General features: G+C 41.9%; 1 protein-coding gene across 1 annotated transcript; it reads left to right on the top strand.

Annotated features, from left to right (window-relative positions):
* The first annotated feature begins 5,806 nt into the window (after positions 1-5,806).
* On the top strand, positions 5,807-14,816 carry il1rapl2 (interleukin 1 receptor accessory protein-like 2). The gene is made up of 3 exons (XM_066714624.1): positions 5,807-5,826; positions 6,247-6,443; positions 12,907-14,816. The coding sequence occupies exons 1-3, from the start codon at positions 5,807-5,809 to the stop codon at positions 13,596-13,598; spliced, it is 909 nt and encodes a 302-aa protein (XP_066570721.1). The 3' UTR covers positions 13,599-14,816.
* Positions 14,817-16,116: the final 1,300 nt, after the last annotated feature.

The raw sequence follows: 16,116 nt of genomic DNA, 5'->3' as shown, positions 1-16,116 counted from the left end.
GAGAGTGTGTCCTACACAGCAGCAGCAGGACACGTTGTGAGAGCAGCCCGGCCGTCTGCTCAGTGCGGCCCGTCAGACAGAGGCATGTGGCATGTGTGCGCCCGGCAGTAAATCTCCTCCAGCACTGCTTAAGTTAAAAATTAAGGGGTCACAGGGATGCATTAAATACAGTGAGTAATGCAGATAAATAGTTTTATAATGTGACACTTCAACACCAGGGGTCTAGGGTGGAATATAACTTAATTAAGCTGGATGTTGAAAGGATGTTGAAGTTCCTCGCGTTTACACCTTGATCTCCCTGCGATCCGCGCACCTCCGTAAGAAAACAGGACTTTCTTCGCTCGTAATTGCCACATAAAACTGTCATGTAAATTGAACCAGTCCTATTAAATGACAAATAACAGCCTGTACGCCTCCAGGGCACTGCGTTGCATCTCATACTCATAAAGTACACAATGAATTTCAGTACGACCGCTTCACTGTGGGGCTGAATGCCTCTCAATTATAAATCTCACTTTGCGAGTTGTCCTATCAATATGTAATGTGAACTCCTGGGGCGTTGTGAGGAAAAAATACTTTTATTTGTTAGCGTCCTGATATTGCAACAGACAGAACACGGTGTTTAAAAGGAGTCAGTTGGGTTTTTTTCAGGAATCTTCCGCGTGTCTTCATTCAAAATAACTTCTCTGTGTTAGTCTGGAAGAGATGAAAGAGCCGAAGTGACAAGCAAACACAGCAAACAATTTTAGAAATCCCATTACGAGTGACGAGTGACTCTGTAAAATGTAAACTGTAAACTTTGGGAATAAAAATAGTAAGAACAAATAACAGGCTGTTTTTCAAGAGAAATATATTTTTACTGGAAATACAGTGGTGAGACACAGATTTAGAAAGCTATGCCTTAGTCTTAATAAAGAATTTTAATCAAGTTCAGCTTTTCCTGTTTTTCTCTCTGATTTTGCCTTAATATGTTCAGAACATTAAACTCACCTACATTACCGTGTAATACCTATTCTCTTTTAATTTAATGTAATTGCCCAAAATTGGAGTAGTCCTTCACCCCCTAAAACTCCTAAAATTGGTACAAATAACAGAACAGTTGCAAATAAGCCTTTCAGTAGCACTGTGGATACATCAGCAGCTCCACACAGATATTAGAAATAGTCATTTTCTTCCCCTCAGTTAAAGAAGCCTGTTAGAAGAGAGCTCTCTTACTGGGTTGTGGTTTTGCAGAAAAGGCGCCTTTTTATACCGAGGGGTGAAGCGATGGATCCCAGTGGGAGAGATTATTTTTCAAGGCCTTAACATTTTCCTTTTTTGTTTTTCCAGCCAAGCAAGCGTTCCCTCAAAGCAGGTAACACGGGGGCTAATTATGCCACCTTTGACAAAACCATATATGACAAATGTAGATGTGAAGATTTGAATCCACTGCCTCCACTCCGCCTCCCCACCAGTGATCACTATATAAATGATAAATCAAAGTTTGATGGGGCCATCAATCTTAGGCTGTAGTGGAGAGTGGCACGTGTGCGAGGTGGGTTTCTGAATGATCGCCGTGTCCTGTAGCGTCCCAGAGCATCCCACAGTGTCTCTTAGCATCCCACAGTCTCTCAGCGTCTCTGAGTGTGTGGGTTATTGTAAAGAGCCAATGTCCATCACAGACCCCAGGGAGCAACACAAAGAGTTACTCAGAATGGCTTTCAAAGGGCGATTAGCCACTGCAGGCTTTTATTTGCAGATGAACCAACTGAGTCACCAATCCTGCAATATGAGTGATTTTCTTTATTTCCTTCAGAAGTTAATCAATATGCTAACATTTTAAGTCAAGAGGCAAAACTATTGAAAACAAAATGGGAAAAACTAAAGAAACAGCAAACATAGTTGCCTCTAAGAAAGGCACTAACTTGCGAAGCTGAAAAGAGTCCCTGTATGGTTTAATGAAGGGTCTTCTCCTGTGGGCCGCTGCTTGGCCAGCTAGGGCGTCCATTTAAGTTGGCATTTCACTGGCAATCGATGAGCTTATGATCTCCCTGTGGACAGCCAGAGGACGGTGCTTGTGCTCCTCAGAGTGTGGGGCCACAAAGGGCACAAACAACAATAATGCAATCTTAAAATACACTTTCCTCTCACTGTATTAGAACATTTGCCTTCTGACAGTTAATAGGAATCAAACTGTGGCTGTGAACTCGGGGGGAAGAAGTTGAGTTAACGAGCTCGACTTCAGCAGACTCGTTAGTTGGTGTGGCACTAGTAGGGTCTGTGGAGATGGCGCTCGGAGGCCCATGCAGTCTCAGAGCGAACACGTGGGACTGCTGTTGGTTTATGCTGCTGTGTCTCTCCTTTCTACCTGCAGAGTTGTGCGGGAGTACCTGGGCGAGAAGGAAGTGGAGCTCTCGTTGACCTTCGACGCGGTGGAAGAAAATGACATGGGGAATTATACCTGCTATGTGGAAAACCATATTGGACGACGACATGCCAGTGCTATTTTACAAAAAAGAGGTACAATTCTTATGACAGGACTATTAAGATAAATAGGTTATCTGTAATATCTCTCTGGAGAAGACTAGTCGGCCTCAAAACCCCGCTGCGCCGGATAACCACCCCGCTGCTGCTCGTATAATGGAACAGGTGATTAGACGAGAAACAAATTATGTTTTCTCTGTGCTTCCGCTTGACTTCTCCCAGGAAAATCAGTAATACAGAATGGAGGATACAGACCCCACAACACCCCGTCTTTCTGCTGGTAATACAGTTTGTGGGTGGGCTGATAAACGCTTAGCTTTCAATACAAACAAACCAAGTGTATTACTCTTGTGCTGAGAGACAGTCAGCGCCGCTAAGACAACTTATAAGACACACACTGAACACCTAATCTAGTCCAGCCCGGCTTGTAATTCAGTTCTGTGTTCGTCTTGTTTTTCTTCACCTCTGATGACAGTCGGGATTGATTGCCCGCCTCTGAATAACACGTCTCCTTTCCTCTCTTACTTTCTCACTAAGCAAAAGACAAATTGAGACAAAATTGAGAAAATCTCCTCCGTTGTGATGAGTCTCACAGTGAAAATGTGTTTTAGAGTAAATACGAACCCATACATATTCATGAACTACGTTTTACGAGCCACACAACCGGTTGTTTGCAATCCGTCAACTGAGAGACGTACTAAGTGCTGCTAATTTGCTGTTTCTGTCCGTATATGTGAGTCGCTTCAGTCCGACATCGACAGAACTTAAATGATCTGTCTTTATTATGTTAAAGGACACTGATTAAACCGCAAGCCCTCCCCCTCCTGTGTGTTTACTGCACTGTCTGCATTACTGTAAAGTTACACAGGTTTGAATGTCACCCAGTCTGCCCCCAGTGCACAGTGCCGGTCCTGAGACAGAGACTGTGTAACACTGACAGATTTAAAGGAGACAGACAGTCGGGATCTCCTTGTAACAGCAGATTAAGTCGTCTTTCATAGTAATGTGGGCAAATTCAAACCCCTCCAAACCCAGATATCTGTTATTCATTCAAAGGAGGTCAAGACGCCCAGAAGGAAAAGGCATGTTTCTGCATACAACAAAACTAGACCACGACATGCTTTATTAACACACACAGATACTAATCACAAAGTCCCTCTCAGCCTCTGAAAATGGCTGATTCATTGTCTCAAGGCCTCGTCGTGCTGCGAATGTCTGCTCACGCAACTAAAATCATTCAAAACAATCTTCACCTTCCAGGTATTGTGCTTTCTCCACTAGCAGAGAAGCTTCAGGATTTGAACCTTTGAACTTAAGTCTTGTAGCTATAAAGAGACTTTTCATTTTTAAGATTGTGTTCAAGAAACATGAGCCAACTTTAGCTCGGTGTGGTTGTTATGAATTCAGTGTTTGCCTTAAACACAATCTTACCAAAGTATGGGAACATCTGAACAACATTAGAAGCAGCTGCTCACACTGTGATACTAGAGCTGGGGTCTTCAACGGGTTAATTGTTTCATAATAACAGTAACATGTGTTTTTGTGTTTGAGCTTAATTCAATTCTTTTAACAGTTGTTCTGTTGACCAAGTTATTTCAATATTAATATTCAGCTGCTCAAACACAGGAATACATTTAAGGGGAAACAATTTTGTTTAAAATAACTGGACTCATATGTTTTACCCAAAAATACTGAGATTAAGAAAGTACAATGACTGGATTATATAATGTGAGCATCTGAACTATTTGCGATGAACGAGGACACATTTGCAGAATTTTATGTAACTCGGTATTAATACTGATATTTGTCATTGCCATTTAATATGGTAGGAAGAGAAATTCCGTCCCCGGGGGGCTGTGGGTTTGATACAGTGAGTTGTGTTGTTCGCCGACACGCAGGGTCCCACATGCAGCTGCAGAGACCTCTACTGGTGCGAATAAGCCACGCAAGAATCGAGTCCAAACGCAGAGTGTGGCTCTAGGCTGGTCAGAAACTTGTCTCACCCTTTCCTGTTCTCACTTCACACAAATCTGGGCTGGACTCCATTGTAGTATAAAACGATATATACATTCATATTTCCACAGGGGCGAAATGTCAAGCTTTCCTTTTTCAAAAAGGAGAAAAGCAAGTAGCCCTTGTACTGTATCTTAATAGAACCTGCAAGTCCATTACCTCTGATCAATTGGAGGTTAAAACAAGGTCAGACTGAAAGAAGACGCCAACTATATGTATTGAACTGAATCTGAAGGATGCACTAAATGACATATGAGTAACATTACTCTGCTTATGACTGTCATATGTTTATTTTACAGGCTATTAAGATATAAACCGCGCAGGTAGTGTGTTATGTCATTGTCAATTGGCACCCTTGGTTCCCACAGTAATGTGTGAAGGATACTGCTGAGAGCGCAAACATGAAAAATTACGGCGCCTTCAAGTCGAGTGAGTGAAGCCGAGATTGATGGCCGTGCCGGTTGAGTGGCAGAGGAGGCACAGGCTGTGTTTCTCACAGCATCTTCAGCAGCAAACGCAACACAACGCATCTTTCGCTTTCAACCATATACTTTTTATTTCACATAATTCTTGCGTTTTCCATGACTTGCAAAACTGTGTTAAGAGACCAGGAGGGAATTAATATGTCCGTTTTCATAACATGTCTTGGCTCAGGTCTGTTTCCCCGAACCCATCGCCTGTAGATTGAGGGCAGAAGCAAGAGTGACCTCTAACAGTGCATAGTTAGAAACAGGCCCGTGCTGTAGATGCAAAATCACGACACTACAATACTAATTGCGTTCACGTGCTGTTGCTCCTCGTCTCCGGCCCTGTCGCCCTGTATTGGCGAGACGATCACAGCTGTGCTCTTGTTCTGATTCAGATATGCACCGCATGGAGCTGGCGGGCGGACTGGGAGCCATATTGCTGCTGCTCGGTCTTCTCACCGCCATCTACAAGTGCTACAATGTGGAGATCATGCTGTGCTACCGCCGGCACTTTGGGAGCGACGAGACGGAGGACGGTGAGTTGAGAAACGTGGCCAGTTCACAATGGAGCCGGGGCCGCCGCGCTTCAGATGGGTACACACCGCTCAGAGGAGACCCTGAGCCAGTCGGAGACTCGTCACACGATCTAAATTAATATCCGTGGCTCTGTGCCTCTTTGAGTCAGAATATTAAACTGTTTTCGGTGTGTTTTGTGGACATTAATACATCTTACTGTGGCCAAAAGGTGATTTAAGCTATTCCTAATAGGAAGCTATGAAGCGCCCACACAGGCGTCAGTCCTACAATTCAACACGTGTGCCTGCGTTTCTGATTGTGTCAAAACAAAGCCAGTGGTGACCGAGATGTCTTTTTTAAATGGATGGTAAAGTCTGTTTATACTAATTTCCTCCGATACAGCGACCATAATTCACAGCTCCCTGTCTCTCACATCCACTGTGAGGAGTTTAATTTCTTGTTCTCTCCTTCAATCCATGTCCATCCATCCATCTTCAAGGGGAACTATCACCCTCCCCACAAAGCCTGCTGTGTGTACTCCTGTGTTAGTAAAGTATCTGTGTTTTCTCTGTTCAAATCTATCATTTTAGTCACTTTCAAAACTTAAAATCCTAGCCTTTGTGACAATCGTGGCAAGAAAAACCCCAGAATGTGTCCCAGCTAAGCTAGCTAAGCGAGTATTGTGTGAATAATAAAAGGAAGCTTGATGAGACACGATCCCGGTATCAGACTGTTGTCGCTGGATCTATAACATCCTGAGAGTTTCTGACACCTCTTTATTGTCCAGGATATCAAGTCTTCTTTCCTCCGCAGACAATAAGGAATACGACGCCTACCTGTCCTACACCAAAGTAGACCTGGAATCACTGGACCGCGAGACGAGCGAAGAGGAGCAGTTCGCGCTAGAAATCCTCCCCGACGTCCTGGAGAAGCACTACGGCTACAAACTCTTCATCCCCGACCGGGACCTCATTCCCAGCAACAGTGAGTGCTTCTCCTCATATTCTCTGTGTTTTCTCTCACCGGTGGGGTTACGATTTCTTTCCCCCACTTTGTACAAGTTACGGGCACAATGCCAGCGAAAGGCCCATCATAAGGTGTCGTCTGGGTTCTTTATCGTGTCTGCTGTCGACAGTCACAGATGCCTGTCCTGTGTGCTGTGTGTCTGTGCGTCTCCACTCTTACTGCGCCCATGTATCCTGTGTCTGCTGTATTTATAGGAAAGGTCATTGCAATCCAACCGAGGTGCAGGGAACAGACCCGCTGTGAGGGATTGTCGTGTGATTTGAGAATGGCTTGTTCTCTGGAAAAAGGTTTTTTATTGCTTTTTTTTTTACATACAAATTACCACATTATTTCAACAAATGTGAGATTAATGGCTTTTATGATTCAGTAGCTTTTAATGAAACAAGAACCCGATGAAAATTCCCTTTCCTCACTGTCCCTGGTTAATCAGTTTATCATCCCCTTTTTAAACTACATTCCCGTTATCTTTTCTTACACGTTTAGTGTATTTTAAGAAAGGAAACTAGAAAGTCCTGGAGCCTTTTCTTAAGCCTCCATAAATGTGTTTACTACCCACACACCAAAGAGGCTGACACACACGCACCACCAACAACAAAACACTCCCCAAACAGGACTGGAAATGTTTTTTAAAAATAACTAATAAATAAATAAAACAATGCGGCCATCATTAGCGGAACACATTTACGAATCAGACAGGAAGTAGAGCAGATAACATAATGTGTTTATGCAGCTAATTTGTATAAACAAGGTTTGCTGGCACTTATTTGTAATAATTGATTTACATAATCATCAGCATAGTGAGAGGAAACACGGCAGCTCACTGCTGCTTGTACAAATTGTATTATTTATGCACTGCAAATTGACCATGAAATTGCAATGTGTTGTCGTTCGTCCATCATTAATTTTGTTGGAGCTGGGGGAACCTGAGAGAAACTTTATATCATCTCTGCAATATTGTTCTTCTGTAAAGCATGCTAATGTGTGCAGAGGCAACACATACCGGCATGTGTAGGGGACTCGTGTGTGGTTTCTTGAACTAAACCATGTCCACTTCATTTTCACCACAGGTTGATTCACAATAAAATTAAATATATGTATGGTTTTGTGGATTCTGGGCTTGTTTTATGTATAGATGCATAAGATTCACGTGAGGTTTGACTTTGAAAATGCAGGTCACATTTAATTTTGTCTCTGTATGGAGTTTCGAGGTCTAAGCAGATGATTTATGTATTTATGTTTAATTCTGTAAAACAACCCCTCCACTCTTTAACACATACTGGGGGATGTTTGTGTATCTGACAGCCCATCTCATAGCTGATTGCATGTCTGATGCTTCAGACGCTTGTATCAAATATGTTTCTCCTGGTGCTAATCTGTGAACAGAAGTCCTCTAAAGCATCACATGCGTTTCGTTGGCTGTTAAATCAGTAGCTTGAATTATGATTATAGTGAAATGTATGTATATAGTTTTATGGTGAGTGCAGAACCAAATACAAATTTATTATACTAATGCGTATCATTTATATGACTATTTGGAAGCTTGGATGAATAGTTAAGAAAACGGCTGTGAGAATATTTTAGTTTGTAAAAAGCAGTCTTTCATATTTATTAACAAAAATCAACTCTCCCTCAAGAAACACACATTATTAATGTTTCTATTTTTCTGTAAATATTAAGAACAACAAGCTTAACCCCATCTGTAAGCATTTAATAAAACATGAATGGTAATTTAAATATGTAAATCCTCACAATGTATTGTTGCACTGCAGCAGACTTTTGCACAATATAGTGTTCTACCCCTCAGTGTCAGGCTCAGTTGTATTAGTGATTGACCTGTAGTTTAAACTCCTTTTTACTCCATGTGTAACAGTTTCCTCACATGCATTGCCGTTCAGTATGTTCAGTGAAAGCATGTATGAAATGACACCTGGACATCATACATGTATTAGACTACAATAAACAATACCGAATGTTTCTGACGCCATTAATGCTGTTACTTTACATTTGTGACCAATATTAGCTATGGGTCTTCGTTGGGAAAAAAATATATATTTTCAACATTTAAAAAGTTGAAAATAATGTCAGATTATAGCATCCTCAACTAGTTATGTCATTTAAAACATATATGTGTCTCATGTGTGTTATGCCTGTGTAACCCTGCGACACTATAACATGACATGTGTGACAGAAACCAGAGCTTCACAGCAGCGTTTCTGAAGTGTTGTGACAACATTGTGTAGCTGTGCTGTTGTGACCCAAACATGCCTGCGCTGTTCTGTCACCTGTTATAGAATTGCTGGTTTGTTACACATTCAGGGATATCGTTATTATGAAGATGCACTTCATCGTGTTTTAGTTTATAAGTTTGGAAGGGGTGGAACTGGCACAAGAGGGGCAGGTCACCCCTCAGAGACTGAACACATTGTGTGTGAGAGGAGAGGAGAGGCCTTGTTGACTACAGAGAGGACAATGACAGCCGTGTTACTGAACAGCTGTAAAAATGCCAAGTGAAATGCAACTTTTTTCCCAAGCTCTGTTTTCTGTTTCCAAAGCCTTAGAATAAATGCAATACAATTAGTAAATAGATTGCAGAATGGCATGTTTCCCATTATTTTGAGAGTTTCCTCACGAGGAGAGCATTAAGTAATAAACCCCATTGTGTGGAGCCGTAGTTGTGAAATAAGGTTTGTAGAGCAGTGGGTGCAGTAGGAATCATATTATCACACAGATGTAAATTGAATCTGCAGGAATATCATAAATCAGTTTAAGCAAAATGGAAAATGTAATAAAATCAGCCTTTGGGAAAATATATTAATTCCATTTTATAGGCTTCTAAAAGCCCGTTTTAATTTTTAAACACACAATGTATTAATAGAACCATAAAAGTCGTATTTTCTTTCTTAAGGACCCCCCCGGGAGCGACTCCCCCACCCGGCAGGGCGTCACGCGTTCTAATTGTAAAACAGTAAAACTATCAGCGCCGCTCTCATGGACGCCATTCAGCATCATAAGCATGTGCTCATTTATTGATCATTTCTTCATAGATTCTCCCGTCAATGTTTAATTGATATTTGACAGTTAAAATAAAGGCACATCTTCATAAACCAGCATGACTGTATTAATTGAGTTCAACCAGTAATGCCCAGTCGCTGGAGAAATGAAAGTTTACATTATCAAAACAAGTTATATAAAAATTAACAAGTTTTAGCAGTGGTGATAGTAAATCAAGGGAGTGTGATCTGATAAAATGAATGGATGGTGAGAGTTTTTCCTGTGGTGTTGTGTCAAACTCAGGGCCAACTTTGATGATTTAATGTTTATTCCATGAGTTTAATTGACTCCTGAGCTGGATGTGTTGTAGTTTAGGGGAGGAGGGTGTTTTGCAGACGTTCCTGCAGGGTTGAGGGTTGAAGGTTGAGGGTGGCTTTGGATGAATGGTGTCTATTGTAAACACATCACATCAAATGTGTTATTTATTCCAATCAGCCAACACCATTTTATTAATTCATACTATTTATTGAACCTAATAATGCTTAAAATGATTAACTGCACTGTGATGATGCACTGCAATTAATATTTCTCGAGAGGGAAGATTGCCCTTTAGTATTCAGAACATTTAAATACTTTTAGTTCTCTAATTAATCTGATTCCTAGAAACCAGACGCGTTTTGATCTGAATGCAGAAAGTAAACACTGCACTGTCTAATTAAGAGGAACATATGGTGAGTTTCTACAAAGCTTTGTGAAAGTTTCATTCATTAGCATGAAGAGGGACGTGGAAGTGAGCTCCCAGTAAATACGGATTTGTGTTTGTTTATTTATTTGCTGAGAAACAAAAATGCGTAGAATTAGACATTAGAGAATAGAAACAACACAAGGGCCTAGAAAGAAAACACATCCCTCCTCATTCCCCCAGTGATGCACAAAGTCTTTACACATTAACTCCCGTCCCCAGGCAAACCAACACCAGAGTTAGTGCTTTTAGGCACATTCATTAATTCACTGTTGTTTTATTGCGCAGCGTCGCCTTGTCCTTCTCAAAGAAAGGTAGAAAAAGAGTGAGATAAGATAACAGTGGCTTAAGATAACCAATATTGAGGGGAAATGATTAATGAAATCTGATAAATATCCAACTGTAGGTGACATGTCGGCCACTTGGCACATGCCTGCCACCCTGCTCCATTCCAAACCTCATCTCAAATCTCCAATTATTTTAATGAGAATTAGTGTGTTGTTGTGCAGGAGGCGAAACGGAAACCGCGCTCCTGTGGGTGAAGTCATGATTTAATTTAAAAGGAAGCACAACTGAACCTTTTTCCTCCAATTCACCGATGCCGATGCCACCATTAACTCTTGTGTTTGTGTAGAGTGTGTGACACTGTTTGTGACACCCGCGCCTATCTTTCTCATTTTTGTTTAGCACTTATCATGTTGTCTTTCTATATTGTGTGGCAGAAATGCATACTTCATTTTCAAAAAAATCTGATTGTGTCTGATTCTCTTATTAAAAAACTATCCCGCCCTGTGGTGAGGGAAGCTGCTACACAACGTTGTGATGAATCATGCGCTCTTCAGCGGGGCTTCATGGCAATAAAAACAGTGTTGCACAATCCTACTGGGTCACCACTACGCACTCGTGCAGCTTCAGGACTCGAGCCTTGTGCCTTTCCTGTAAATGATCCATGTGTAATACTCAAAGTCATCACCGAATTATTTAAGAAGTAATCCGAATACTCCTCTCACCAGAGGAACTGTAATGGAATACAGTTAATAAAATACTTATAATACTGCATATATATGTATATATAGATAGATAGATAGAGAGAGAGAGAGAGAGACCAGTAACCATTCCCCCTGAATTAACCCTTTGCTACCCCACCTGCGCAATTAAACATAAGAACATAAGACAGTGTCCAGTCGAGAGGAGGCCATTTTACCCATCGTGCTCGTTTGGTGTCCATTAATAACTAAGTGATCAAGGATCCTATCCAGTCTGTTTTTGAATGTTCCCAAATTGTCTCTTCAGCCACATCGCTGGGGAGTTTGTTCAGATTGTGACGCCTCTCTGTGTGAAGAAGTGTTTCCTGTTTTCTGTCTTGAATGCCTTGAAGCCCAATTTCCATTTGTGTCCCCGGGTGCGTGTGTCCCTGCTGATCTGGAAAAGCTCCTCTGGTTTGATGTGGTCGATGCCTTTCATGATTTTGATGACGTATGAATACAGTTGATGAAAAGTTAAAATCTCGTTAAATATGTAGACACTTGAACCCTAATCCATGATCCTGGTGTCCGCAGCATGCTGGGTTTAGGGTTTATATAAAACATTTAGTTTAATTTTGCATTACTTTGCTTTTGTAGTTGTGTGCTAAAGTTTCACACACAGTGTACAGGTTGATAGCTTGACATCCAGCCTGGTTGTGTTGCTGTATTTTTGTCTTCTCTATTTGAGGCTCCATGCATCAGTACTAAGCAGCATATAGATGACAGCAAATACAGATACATGTATCTGAATATCAAACAATGGCTGCCAAGCGACAGCCTACGAGCACAACAATGCGGCTCCCTCCCCTGACAAGCTGGTGAAACAATGTGCGTTCAACTCATTGTCGGGCAACGGCTGCTTGTGTGCGGATTATTGACTAAATATAGTCTACAGTTATATCAACACTGTCTGTGTTCTCTTATCTGTTTGCCTTTAAAACCATGTGTTTAAATGTGTTCAGTGTTCAGAAGGGCGGACGGCGGCAAGAACTTTTCAAAAACTATCCACTTCATTTCCATGGACCCAAACTCACTGAATGTTGTGTTACTCAGAAAAGGATTTTATGTTTTAAACGAGTCGATGTGGATTTGCATTTTACATGTTTGTTATCATCAGATTGTGCACTTTATTTATTATAATAAATAAAAACTCTTTTTTACAAGAGTTTGCAGATTTAACAATGTGACAAGCTTTGTTGTCAGTGTTGCACAATATCACTGCGTGTGTCCTGTGCAGCCTGATCGTGTGTTTAATCCGAATACTAGACTTTACCAGCCAATCCACATAAGAACGTCTTCAGCTAATTTCAATACAGAATACAGTTGTTTTTTTATGTGTGTATGTATTTGTTTGTATGTGTGTGTGTGCATGTATGTATGTATGTGTGTTTCTATGTATGTGTGTGTGTATATATGTATATTTGTATCTGTGTGTATGTATTTATGTATGTTTGTATGTATGTGTGTGTGTATTTGGTATATGTGTGTGTATGTATATGTATTTTGTATGTATGTTTGTATGTAAAACTACACCTCGAATGGCTGTGATGTTGGACGTGTCCACAGAGACACAGTGTCTCCCTGCTGTGAGTTGTTGTGAGACTGGAGTCACAGCACAGTCAGTTCGCTCCTTTACTTCCTGTCGTCTCTCTCTGTCCCGCAGTCTACATCGAAGACCTGGCGCGGAGCGTGGAGCAGAGCAGGCGGCTCATCATCGTGCTGACGCCCGAGTTCGTGGCCAAGCGCGGCTGGAGCATCTTCCAGCTGGAGAACCGGCTACACAGCATGCTGGTGACGGGTGAAATAAAGGTCATCATGATCGAATGTACGGATCTCAAGGGCGTCATGAACTACCAGGAGGTCGAGGCCTTAAAACACACCATCAAACTGCTCTCGGTAGTCCAGTGGAAAGGGCCCTCGAGCAGCCAGCTGAAATCCAAATTCTGGAAGCAGATACTGTACGAGATGCCGGTCAAGCGCAAGGAGACGCTCTCCCGGCGGCAGGTGCTGGACTCGGGGGAGCGGGGCCTCTTCGGGGACCTCCAGACGGTGTCCACCATCGCCATGACCACGACGTCCGCCTCTCTGGCCCCGTCCCACACGGAGATCCCGGACTTCAACCAGACGAGCCTCCCGCAGATGAGACACTACTGCCGGGGCTACGAGTACGAGCTGCCCTCGTCTCCCATACAGATCGGCACCCTGGGAAACCGGCACATGTATTGTAACATCCCGATGACGCTGCTCAACGGCCAGGTGGGACACACCTACTCCGGCAAGGGCAAGCCGGAGATCCACCTGAACAGCACCTTCGTCCCACTCTCCTCCCGGGAGCTGACCAGCGACATCTGGTAGAGCCGCTCGACCGGCCCGAAGGGACTCTTTTATAAATTATCAACGTTTGCATGAAGACTCGAAAAGAGAAATATGAATCTGACACAACGTGACCACAAGGAACTGCTGGGACCTTCGGTGGTTTGTTTGGGGATTTTTGTTCCGCTGAAAAGAAAAGAAAACAATATAATATTAGATAGAGAAATGAATTTCCTACTTGAATTCCTCCTTTTTGGAGATCAGTATTCGATGACCTTGTTTTTAAAGCTCAAGGTGTTGTTATTATGTACAGTTTATAGTCATCTTCTAGATACGTACGCACTGAGTGATAGGACGTGCTTTTTCTTTTGATCGAGTGTGAGTGCGTGTGTGTGTTTGTGTCGCCACGGGAAGCGGTTTCGCAGAGCTGGTGGGGGGTTGACTGTCTCTACGGCACATTTCTGGAAAGAGGTGCCAAACAGGGCCTTTGTCAGCTTTAAGAATATATTTTATTTCAGCAAATAAACCATGTTGCAATTTACAAAAGGGATCCTCATTGTTTGATGCTGATTAGATTTGACAAACGTTTCATCTTTGTGTTTGTTCTGGTTTCGTCAGCTTTCTTTGCTGCAGTTTTGGCCTTTTTCCCCTTTTTTTACTCTGATTTAAGTTCTGCTGCTGAGGGAAGGCTTTCGATTTTATGGTCTGTGCTATGGATATGATCTATATGAGAGATATCGTCTGCTTTGTATCCTCTTGTACGCTTTTCATCACTTCTTTTAAAATACTACCCAGGAACAACTCAGATGCTTAAGAGCCATTTAGTCGAAACTAAGCCAGGTGGAAACATTTATCTGCACTTCAGGAAAACCCATAAGGGCCCTGGATCGCCCGGTGAAGCGGCAGTAACTCGGGACTCGTCCTGTCAATGCAATACAACTGTAGTTTACTGCATCAGAGCTCCTTTTCATTCAATACGTAGGAACATTGACCAGACGCAGCACTGCATTAAAAACAGACGACTGTTCTCTGGAGCTGCAAACACAAAGCCTCTCTCTCACGTCAACACAAAACCTGTCAAACGCAAATCAGGGTGTTTTTTGCTTAGATTATTTAAATGTAAGCAAAGGAATACGTTTTTAATTAGATTATTTGGTTCAGAGGACTGCAGGATTCCTGTCTCCTATATTGAACTGTATTTCTTTACACAAAAGCATCTCTGTTTTTTAAGTTCTCGAATCAGAAACTGCCTGTATTTGTGTAGAATATGTGAAATTATATTGTTAGTTTTACTGGAAGAGAAAGTATGTCTATACATTGTATACATACATACATACATACATGTATATACAGAATGTGACTTTCATCCATCAGTCGATCAAAAACGGCTGGTTATGATTTATATATTCACAGACAAACGTATTGGCACCTTTAATTTAAAATAATGATAATTTATATTGTGATGTAAGGATTGACAGCCCCAAACTCAGTTCACTGAAATGCAGTCTTCACTGGCACTGAGATCAGTGGGTGTTGAATAAAATAAAAGACCTATCACTATAATTATTACATGAATTCAGGTCAAGTACTTTGCCTGCAGCTGTGTGTAAATGTTCCATTTTGGCACAATACAGCAAAGCATACATTCTGAGAGTTTGGTTTTCATTTTAGATGTTCATTGCCATTTCCGAGGCACAGATACCAGAGCAATTTCTTATTTTAAGGTAGTTTCTTCCTATTCGTGTCACATTTTGAACACCAACATTTCCATGATTTGATGAAAGATCTGTTTCATTAAGACAATATTAAGGTCCTTCCGATGTCTGTACGGTTCCTGGCTGCCAATCAGGATCCCCTCTTCACTGATGAGCTGTATGTAGTCTTCAGTCATGGGCTCCAGTAAGTGTGTAAAGAGATCAGAGCCCATAGCGCCCCATAGTGGCGTCTGCTGTCACTCCCATACAGGCCTCCGGTTTTTGATCTGCACCCAGACTCAGGCCCAGCTCCACTGAGGGCCGCTGTACTTTGTACACTTATACAATTGTGTATTAAATCAAGTCCCTGCCTAGTGTTTTGGGGTGACTGATCTTTTATTAATAAAGTTTACAGAAGTAAGCAATTTAAGGCAATATTTTCTGCACAGGTAATGAAAGCATGTCTCATCCTGCACCCCGAATATCATATAGATCCAAAAGCAGCTGAACTCTGTATACATCTTCAACACAACCTGACAAATGGACAAGTCACTTATAAGAGCAGGGAACACATAATCGCAGATTGTGTGTCAATTGAGAAATGCAGGATCTTCGGCAGTCATCTTCACACGACACTCTCTTCATTTGTCATCTTCCAGCAGCAAGACACAAGAAAGAACACATTCAAATGTTAAACAAGAATAATGAATCTATCAGGCATGTTTGCTCCAGATAATTGTACTGACAGCATTAACTGGGACATCGGAGGGAATCGAAGGCCGCCCCTTATCGAACCCCCGTGACTCTGAATAGACAGATGAAAAGCCTTGAGGTGAATGAGTTGCTTGACATAGACTAAGCGGAAG

This window comes from Amia ocellicauda, chromosome 10 (assembly GCF_036373705.1).
Source record: "Amia ocellicauda isolate fAmiCal2 chromosome 10, fAmiCal2.hap1, whole genome shotgun sequence".
In the NCBI taxonomy this organism is placed as follows: domain Eukaryota; kingdom Metazoa; phylum Chordata; class Actinopteri; order Amiiformes; family Amiidae; genus Amia; species Amia ocellicauda.
The sequence above is the reverse complement of the archived record's forward strand: the minus strand, read 5'-3'. Positions and strand labels throughout refer to the sequence as shown.

Coding starts and splice junctions, on each gene's coding strand:
- il1rapl2 (XM_066714624.1), top strand. CDS start 5,807: ATGTCTTTTTTAAATGGATG. Junction 5,827..6,246: donor ATGTCTTTTTTAAATGGATG/GTAAAGTCTGTT, acceptor TTTATTGTCCAG/GATATCAAGTCTTCTTTCCT. Junction 6,444..12,906: donor GGACCTCATTCCCAGCAACA/GTGAGTGCTTCT, acceptor TCTGTCCCGCAG/TCTACATCGAAGACCTGGCG.